Source organism: Carya illinoinensis, chromosome 4, assembly GCF_018687715.1.
Source record: "Carya illinoinensis cultivar Pawnee chromosome 4, C.illinoinensisPawnee_v1, whole genome shotgun sequence".
Taxonomy (NCBI): domain Eukaryota; kingdom Viridiplantae; phylum Streptophyta; class Magnoliopsida; order Fagales; family Juglandaceae; genus Carya; species Carya illinoinensis.
Genome location: NC_056755.1, coordinates 120,503 through 130,168, shown reverse-complemented (window position 1 = coordinate 130,168; position 9,666 = coordinate 120,503). Strand labels below are relative to the sequence as shown.

At 36.0% G+C, this 9,666-nt stretch overlaps 1 protein-coding gene across 3 annotated transcripts; it reads left to right on the top strand.

The window, feature by feature from the left end:
- The first annotated feature begins 118 nt into the window (after positions 1 to 118).
- On the top strand, positions 119 to 9,068 carry LOC122307136. Of its 3 annotated transcripts, XM_043119802.1 has the most exons (16): positions 124 to 738; positions 1,528 to 1,622; positions 1,742 to 1,855; positions 2,766 to 2,870; positions 3,039 to 3,110; positions 3,719 to 3,831; positions 5,030 to 5,161; positions 5,780 to 5,848; positions 6,516 to 6,603; positions 6,764 to 6,835; positions 6,924 to 7,024; positions 7,412 to 7,529; positions 7,903 to 7,962; positions 8,073 to 8,183; positions 8,685 to 8,845; positions 8,945 to 9,068. In XM_043119802.1, exons 1-15 carry the CDS (start codon positions 642 to 644, stop codon positions 8,802 to 8,804), a joined length of 1,467 nt encoding a protein of 488 aa, XP_042975736.1. In that variant the 5' UTR covers positions 124 to 641; the 3' UTR covers positions 8,805 to 8,845; positions 8,945 to 9,068. The 3 variants fall into 3 exon arrangements, with proteins under 3 accessions (XP_042975737.1, XP_042975736.1, XP_042975735.1); XM_043119801.1 differs by having other exon boundaries at positions 125 to 738; positions 8,685 to 9,068; XM_043119803.1 differs by lacking the exons at positions 6,516 to 6,603; positions 6,764 to 6,835; positions 6,924 to 7,024 and having other exon boundaries at positions 119 to 738; positions 8,685 to 9,068.
- The last annotated feature ends 598 nt before the right edge of the window (positions 9,069 to 9,666 follow it).

Below are 9,666 nucleotides of genomic sequence, written 5' to 3'. Positions count from 1 at the left end.
AAGAAACCAACCAGGCTCATGCTTAGTTGGCACAATTGTAAAGAACTAGGTTGTCGGCAGGCCGATAAATAGAGTATTGTAGATCACTTATCATAGCTTCCTTGGGTAAGCATGTTTTTTCGGGGAGTGCTTGACGTTACCCTTTTTTACAAAAATATGAACCCTTTTCACAAAGTAATTAATGCTAGTTTCGGTTTCAGCCTGTTGGCCCTTTTAATCCTCCTGCTGGAGTGTCGGCAGAACGACAAATATAGTTTTGTAGAGCTGGTGTGTGTGTGTGTGTGTTTCGCCTCTTTTACAGCAGTTAATTTGCATACTATCTTTTATTTTGAGTTAAAAAAGGATTGTTTTTTGGGGCTTAACCAGTGCCTAGCTACGTTTTGAAAAAAGAAATATGAACGCGTTCCCGTCTTTAACTTCTGGGGCGGTTACAGTTTTGTACGGAAAATACTCTTGCCTCTCTTTTAAAATGATCCATGACGAAGGTGGAATCCGCTACTGTTACCAAAACTCCCATTAACTTCTTAAGCTTTTGCTTTTAAATACAAAGCACGGAGAGAGAGAGAGAGAGAGAGAGAGAGCTTGTTCTTGTGTATTTCTGTGACATTGGGTCTGCGCCTTGTATCGCTTTTGGCAACAGAATGAGCGGAAAGAAGAAAGAGGTCATTAGATTAGAGCGTGAATCTGTGATTCCAATTCTCAAGCCCAAGCTCATCATGACCTTGGCTAACCTGATTGGTACACCCGCATATAACACCTTTTGCATTCGTTTCTTGTTCTTGATCCTTCGATTTTTGGTGGGTTTTCTTTGAACCTTCTGTCTAGTGTTCTTTTTTTTTCCTTCTTCTCTGAAACTGAAAACGTGGTTGCTGAGGCGTTATTTGTGGGCGCAAAATTTAGTATCTTATGATCACATATTGATTTATGCCTGCAAAAGATTTCGAATTTATTGTTTGTGTTAATTTGCCGTTTTTAGGTATTTTAACTAAAATTTTCTGTTTTCTTTAATAGTTTGATAGTGTTCTCGGTGCCAATTAGTTCTTTACCAAATTCCTATGTTGTATTTATCTATATTTGCTTAAGGGGTTGAGGAATGTGGCATCATATGTATAAGCTCTGACTAAATTACATTCAGCCTTATTATGGGAATGTACTAGCTATAATTTTCAAATCCGTGAAAATCTCTGTATCTCAAACAGGTAATCTTTAACGGATTTGTCTCCTGAAAACAAAAAGGCTGGTTTGACTTATTTTTCTCCCAGACATTTATGCAGGCAATGAGCATTTTTTTAAACAGTAACTTGGCATTCAGTATTTACATTGACTAGCAATTAAAACAGTCTTCAGCATTACAACTCTCCAACAACAATGCCAACTTAGTAGAGTTTACGAATGTTTAAATAACCAATAAAAAAATACCTGTCCTTTAATTTGTTTTTTTTTTCAAGCAGGAGTTTATTGCCTTTTTTTGGCAACATGCCATTCCTATTAATGCTAACTAGACCTATGTTTTTCAACATTCTGCAGAACATAATACTGACAGGGCTGAGTTTTTAAAGCTCTGCAAAAGAGTTGAGTACACAATTCGAGCTTGGTATCTTCTACAATTTGAGGACCTGATGGTAACATCATGTTTTCTTGATCCTACTGGAAAAAAAAAAAAAAAAAAATCTTCATTGCTATATTTGTTATCTTTTTGTATTCCCACATTCACATCTTTGCCTGTAATTTGTGTTTACAGCAACTGTACTCCCTCTTTGACCCCATACATGGGGCTCAGAAATTGGAGCAGCAGAACCTATCTCCTGACGATACTGATATACTAGAACAGAACTTCCTGACATATTTATTTCAGGTATTGTGGGGATTTTGTAGAATGCATTTGGATTCCCTTTGGAAGTAAAAGAGGGGTAGGAAGTCAGTATATGTGATACACTATGTGAGTGAGTACATGTGGTGAATGTGATTCCACGTTGCTGGGGACGGAGAAGTTCTTGCTCTTTATAATGGTTTCAAGGGACTCCAATTGTACCATTGACTAGTTCTTTTGGAGTATGGAGCATAGATGTGGCTTGAGCCTCATTTGAGGCATTACAAATAGTATCAAAGTCAATTTCAACTAGAAATGTGGGACTTGAACCTTGCCACCTATAATGGAATGGGTTGACGAGAAGGTCGGGAATTTAAGGGGGAGAGATTGTTACCCTATAGTGAGTGAGTATGGATGGTGAATGGGAATTTGCATTGCTTGGGAGGGAGAAGTTCTTGGTCTTTGTAATGATTCCAATGGTTCCAATTATACCATTGATTTGCCCTGAGTATAGACCCAGATGTGGCTTGGGCCTTCCTCAAGGTGTTACAGTATAATCACAAATGATTATCCTACTGAAGGGTAAAGTTAATGAGAATATTGTTGTTGAGAAATATGTACATATCATTAGTTGTGGTGATGAGTCCAAGTCATATATTTCTAATCAATTATAATGAATCTATACATTTTTCAATTCTTCAACATTGTACCATTTCCACCCTTGCTATCAATAAAATATCTTCTTACTTTTATTAAAAAAAAAAAAAAAAAAAAAAAAACCATTTCCACCCTTGCTCCTTTTCAAAGTTGAGTATAAAAGCATTCATAAAAAAAAAAAAAAATTGTTTACACACTTGTCTGAAACAAGACAATATTTATGCATCTAATTTTTTTTCCCAATGCTGCTAATGCAGCTAATCATCGAAATTTGATAAAATTCTTATTAGCCGTACAGGTGATGGAAAAGAGCAATTTCAAGTTAACAACTGATGACGAAATCGATGTTGCACTTTCGGGGCAGTATCTTCTAAATCTTCCAATCATGGTGGATGATTCTAAGGTTTGTAATAAAATGTATATATTTTATTCTATATAAATTAATTCTTTTACTTATCAAAAATAAAAATTGATAGTTGCATGCGCATAAACATAACACTCGAGAGATATCTTGGGATATATTCAGCTCTTTACATTTGCTGATCTGAATGTTCTGTTTTTCCTAGTGTAGGTTGACAAGAAGCTTTTGAAGAAATATTTTGCAGAGCATCCTCACCAGAACCTTCCAGATTTTGCTGATAAGGTATTGCTTTAAATTTACCAAAGAAGATTGCAAGCTATTGGAAGTTTCTTTTGGCAATGACTGTTTGTGAGTGTCAATTATATGTAGAGCAAAGGTTATCTATCTGTGGGTTTGGAAGAATAGAGGGCAAATGGGGAAGATTTTGATGGTTACTATGCTGATTTCAATACGTTATTATCCATTAAAAAGAACTCTTTTTTGGTCTTCAAGATATTAATATCTGGTAGCCCGATGTAAAGTTGAATAGTGTTAAATGTAAGTGATGGATAGTTTTGATTACCCATAGATAATTGGAGATGTTGTGTTTATTCACTTGGCCAACATGATGCAAGAAATTTAAGGATTTTTGTCACTGTTCTGTTCTTTATTGTTGTAATAATGCTGTTTTATTTGAGTACACGTTCTTTGACAGTAAGTGGCAGAGTACTTATTTCTGGCCTGATAATTACAGAAAGATATATTGATGTTAGTAAATTTTGTAAAAATGCTTCTTTTGTTGCACTTTAACCTGTTTGGTTCTGGGCTACAAATTGTCATCTCTCTCTCTCTCTCTCTCTCTCTCTCTCTCTCTCTCTCTCTCTCAAGCTAATGTGTTTTTTTATGTGTAGTACATTATTTTCCGGCGTGGTATTGGGATTGATCAGACAACTGATTACTTTTTCATGGAGAAAGTGGATATGATCATTGCACGTTTATGGAGTTGTCTTTTGAGACTATCAAGGTAAGTAATTTTTGGACCATGATATAAATCTTGTGGTCAAAAAATGAGCTTCGATTTAGCCAAATACTTAAAAATTTCTTTTAAAAATGTTTTATATGAAGCATCAATTACATCATCTTTAGCATAATTTTCCGTTGTTTTAAAAACTCAATCGGTTCACTAGTGAACTGCCCTTCATAGCAATCCGATCAATGCCCAGAATCTTTATAAGAACATCCATACTTGTTGAACCATGGGTGTAACCAGCAAACCTGCCAAACCATTTGCGGATCAAACAATTTGGCAGGTTTGTTTGGCAAGTTTTTTTTTTTCACCCACAAACTCCCCTAAACAGAAACTTTTATACTCCAACAGCCAAACAAATATTCCCCTTAACTTTTTTTTTTTTATAAGAATGAACAGCACAGAGGCAATGCTGGGGGACTTGAACCAGGGAACATTATAAAGAACTGCAGATCAGAAACAATGGACCAAACACCATTCCTCTTCTCAACTGAATTGGATATCCCTGAGATCTAGCTAGGCCTGTCATACCATTTCAGAAAAGACCCCCTCTCAAACAAATTGTTTTAACACAGCTTTAATTTTTGTGGACTGTTTGCTTTCTAACCATAGGTAGACTTTCTTTCTGCAGCTTTTGATGTTGTGTGAAAAAGAAAGGGAAAGAAGGGGGGATGAGGAAGAGGAGGGGGGTTGGTGGCATCTTGAGTCGTATTAGTTTTACTTTTATTTAATTGCAAAAAGTTTTAAGAGAGTATGTGCAGTTGCAATTAAACTATAGGAAACTAATATTTATATGTCTATGAATTGCAGTTTCATTCATTAAGTTATTAATAATCCAGTAACTACTTCTAAATATATATTTTTTATTTTTTAATTAATCAATAGTTAAATTATTTTTATGTCTAAACTTTTGTTTAGACCTCTGAATGTTGTACCCTCAATTGAGAGGTTCTATCAAAACCGACCGTTTTAAAATAGTGGAAGTTGGTACATTAGCACTATTGAGTAATTAGCTTTGTTCTTTTGTCAATAAATTGATATTATGGTTCGTAGCTGTTAAACTGCAAGACAACGGAGGTTAGTTTATCATGTGAATTGATTTTAATTTGAATTTACTTTTTCGTTTTTTTATCAGTTTGAACATAACATTCTTTTCACATTTGTTTTAATCCTTTAATGTGTATCGTGCTTACAGGCTGGAAAAGCTTTTGAAACGGTCAAGTGGCCGGCATAAGAAAGATCCGAAGAAACAAGATGATATTAGCTCTGAAGCAGATGGTGACAATCTATCTGTTGAACGGATCCGTCTCGAAAATATGGAACTAAGGTCTTATATGGCTTTTCCATCTCGCAGTATTAGGGCTGACACTTATTTTGGAACTTGTTGAATTGCCATAGATTTCGACTCCTTACCATCCTAAGCAGCTTGAATAAGGCCATCTTTGCTCTTGGAATTCTAGAGTTAATCCTAGAATTCAATTTCCATTCTGCCAGTGAGATTATTATTCTGTAAATTTCTCTGGTACCCGAATTATTTGGGAGCATTCTGTTTCTTCTATCCTTTCAACATGATTTATTTTTATTCTCCCAAATATGTTCTGTAAGTATGGGTTTTTCCAAAAATACTTCTATATGAAGGGTTTTTGGAATCCTGAATTTATTTTTACGAATAAGGCTATTAGATAATCTTAAGAAGCAAAGAAACTGCCTCAACTCCTAATATGTAGACAAGAGTTAGTCAATCTCCTCTTTCTTATATATCGATCACTACAAGTTGGAACTAAACTATAAGTCAAATGCTGAAAGTTCAATCTTATACATGTTTGTAAGATTTATTTTGGATTAAATGTCAGTCGATGTTGAAATTAACTTGCAATAGTTCATGCATGTAAATATACACATTTTGTTTGCCACTTCATGACGTATCTAATGATGTAAACTCCAGTGTTAAAAATTTGCTGGGCAAGATCACAATTCAAGAACCTACTTTTGATAGGATAATTGTCGTCTACAGGTATTGCTCTATATTTTTGTTTATTTACTTTCTTATATCATGTATTTGTGAATAATACCTTGCATGGTTGAATTGGTACATGTTTTTCCCTTTCCAAATCAAACCAATTATGTGGTTACTTTATTTAAATGCCAAGTGTATTTGTTACAGCTGTTGCATATTATCTAAGTGTCTAATCTCTGAACTTCTCGACTTGAGAAGATTGATCTTTCTAAATATGGAAATGGGTGCCTTGAGGTGGGATAGATTGCATATTGCAGAAGATTCTGCAGATTATACTCTTGCCTCGTTGGTTTTCTCGAACCATCTCATCTCATCATTACAACTTTCCCAAACTCCCACACAAAATACAATAAACAATTCAACTTTTTCAAATCCCAAAACAAAAATAATATAAAAAAATTATATTCTAACAATATTTTATTCAACTTTCAATTTTCATCTCATTTCATCTGTGTAAACAAATGAGGCTTAAACAAACTATTTAATTCCTTATTCTTTGACTTTATTTTCATTATTCTTTTTATTGTTGGGAAGAGAGAGAGAGAGAGAGAGAGGGGGGGGGGGGGGGGAGGCGCCTTGATTGTTATTTAGATATTCTCCTAATGTAGTCTTGAGTAGATCATGAAACATAATTTATTAACATCTAAGAAGGAAATGACATCAGGCAAGCAAGTACCAAATCTAAAACGGAACGAGGAATATATGTGAAGCATTTCAAAAACATTCCAATGGCTGATATGGAAATAGTCCTTGTGAGTTACTTCTCTTCCCCCCCCCCCCCCCCCCCCCCCCCCCCCCCCCCCCCCCCCCAAACACCCCCCTCCTTTGGTCTATTGACTTCTTTGTAGCCTTACTTTTTCTCGAAGTTTGAACAACTTATAAGCTGGGATTGGAACTTTTTGCTTCCCACAGCCCGAGAAGAAAAGCCCAGGATTAACTCCAATGGACTGGGTCAAATTCCTAGGCTCTGCTATAGTTGGGCTGGTCAGTGTTCTGATAGCAAGCCCCTTTTGTGTATTGTTCATCTTTGACCCATTGTCATCTAATGTGTTTTCCTTTGCCTTCTTCATAGGTTGCAGTATTTGGTTCACTTGAAATGCCAAAAGCTGATTTATGGGTCATCTTTGCCGTTCTGTCCACTGTGATTGGTTATTGTGCCAAGACATACTTCACGTTAAGTGATTGATATTTTTTCCTTCGAATTTAATGCATAAGGACAAATATTACTCATTTAATGAATAAGATGAATGTGGTCTAAATTCTGATTGACCATTTCCTAGGCCCACACAGATTCATTCTGCAAAAAGTTGACCTGGTTAAATGATTATCTATTTTTTTCTTCATGTTGTCTCTCGTTGTGAATATATAGTGTAGGTTAATCTGATGAGAACAATTTCTGAGTAGAATTTTCCTTTGAGTGCTGTACTATCTTTAACATATGTCATTGGCTGGCCATGTATGTGTAACTTGGCACGTTTGTTTCTTTTATTGTTTAATTAGCCTTCAGTTGTGAATTTTTGTAATTACTAACTTGGCTATAGTTTCTTCAACTGCTTGTAGGTTTCAGCAAAACTTGGCTGCATATCAGAACTTGATAACTCAATCCATGTACGACAAACAACTGGATAGTGGAAAGGGTACTCTTCTTCACTTGTGCGATGATGTAATTCAGCAGGAAGTAAGTTGCAAGCTTGATGGATTTTCACAATCAATTGTCTGCTCACCGCCCATCCCCGCCCGCGTGCCTGCCCCCCTCTCCTCTCCTCTCCTCTCCTTTTGCAATCTAAGTAGGAAACAATGGCTGTTAGTGATTATATACTGGCCATAGATAATACGTAGTTAAGTATACTTAAATTTTCATTGAGTTTACTGAGACTTCCTGGGAAGTATAGTTAACGAAAGAAAGCTCTATATCTTACCTAATACTTCTGTGTTCTTCTCTTGCATTTTAAATTTGTTATAGTTGAGCATGGAGGCCTGCTTGAGGTAAATAAATCTTATATGCAATTCAATTCCCAATGCTTACACTGCCGCATTTTATGATTTTGTAGGTCAAAGAGGTGATTATTTCTTTCTTTATATTGATGGAACAGGGCAAAGCTACAAGACAGGCATGTATACCATTGGGTCTTCCTACTTTCTTTTAGTCGTTTTCCCACTTGTTAAATGATATGGACTATTTTTGGCAGTATTGATATAACACTTTGGTAATGTGGAATAGGATCTTGATATGCGGTGCGAGGAACTAATCAAACAAGAGTTTGGTGAGAGCTGTAATTTTGATGTGGATGATGCAGTTCAAAAGTTAGAGAAGCTTGGTATTATTGCTCGGGTGAGACTTACCACAGTTTGATATCAAATGTACTTTTATTGGATATCTATTTTCAATAAAATTGTCAATTTGTTGTTCATATAATTTATTTTCCTTAGAAAAACAAGAAGACCCTGAAAGAGGATCAGTTGGATGAGAGGGATTCTTTAGTACACTTAACTTCATGTGAATTTAGTACACTTAAATTCAAAACCTCAACAATTATTTCGTTTCATGTTTTCTCTGCACGAGAGAGAGAGAGAGAGAGAGAGAGAGAGAGAGAGAGAGAGAGAGAGAGAGAGAGAGTTGCAGTAGATGTGGCATTAAGGACATGAAATGTTGCATGTACTTTGTTGCTTGTAGTGCACAGTTGCTGACATATACCAGTTGAATTCAGTGTGTACTTATGACATGCATTCTCACATAAATAAATTTTGCTGCTGAAGAATTAAAGTTCGTTTTCTATTTTTTTTCTGAACTTTCTTGTTGCTTTCATCTTCTGATCGGGTACTTTGAATTCAGGATAGCGTTGGGCGGTATTATTGCATTGGGCTAAAACGGGCTAATGAAATGATTGGAACCACCACTGAGGAACTTGTCCTTAAGGCAAAGCAGGGTGGTGGTGGTGGTGGTGGTCCTTGATGCTGTATCGCCAAAGTCGAGCTTCCGTTTCTTATACATAAGTACTTGTTTTTGCTGGATGTAGCTTCTGTTTCTTATATACAATTAGTACTTGTTTTTGCTGTGCTGGATGTATTAAATGCTGTTAGACGTATTTGCAGGGTGATTATTCTGCTTTGAAACACAGCCTACTGAGAGTTATCGCCTATGGGAGTGATTGTCTGTAATCGAGTTACGCCTATGGGAGTTGATTGTCTGTAATCGAGAACGTAACGAGTTCTGAACTGTTCCCTCCCTCCCTCCCTCTCTCCCTCTTGTGGACAAGAACAATCCTTCCCTCCAAGTTACAGGAAAGTATAAATCGAGAAACCCCCGCTTATGAAGAGGGACAAGAACGCTATCCATAAATTGTACACAGTTGGCAAAACGAAGATTGTTGATGGTTGTCATTCATCCATAAAGAATCTTGCATAGTGGATATCTTAAAATTGCCAAAGTCAATGGAGAACACCGTTCCGTAAAATCAAGTTTTACACCCTTCAATCTCAAGTTGCCACGGAATCATTTAACTTTTTTTATTTTTTTGCCAAATTTTAAAATCACCACCAGTCACTACTCTAGCGTACTTCTACTGGCTCAAGTGGATCCTCTTTCGCCTACACGTATGTTTGAAACTTTTTTTTTTTTTATCTATTTTTTTTCCGGTAAACCTTCGGTAAACTAACGTTCGTTTACCGGAAACAACACAGACATTCCTTTACCTTAAAAGGACGATCAAGTTTTACATTCTCAAATATAAATGATAGAATAATGCTAAGCGAAAATCAAAGCTCCTGAAGTAATGAAATTGTGGCCAGGGGTACTGCATATGATCCTCGTGCCA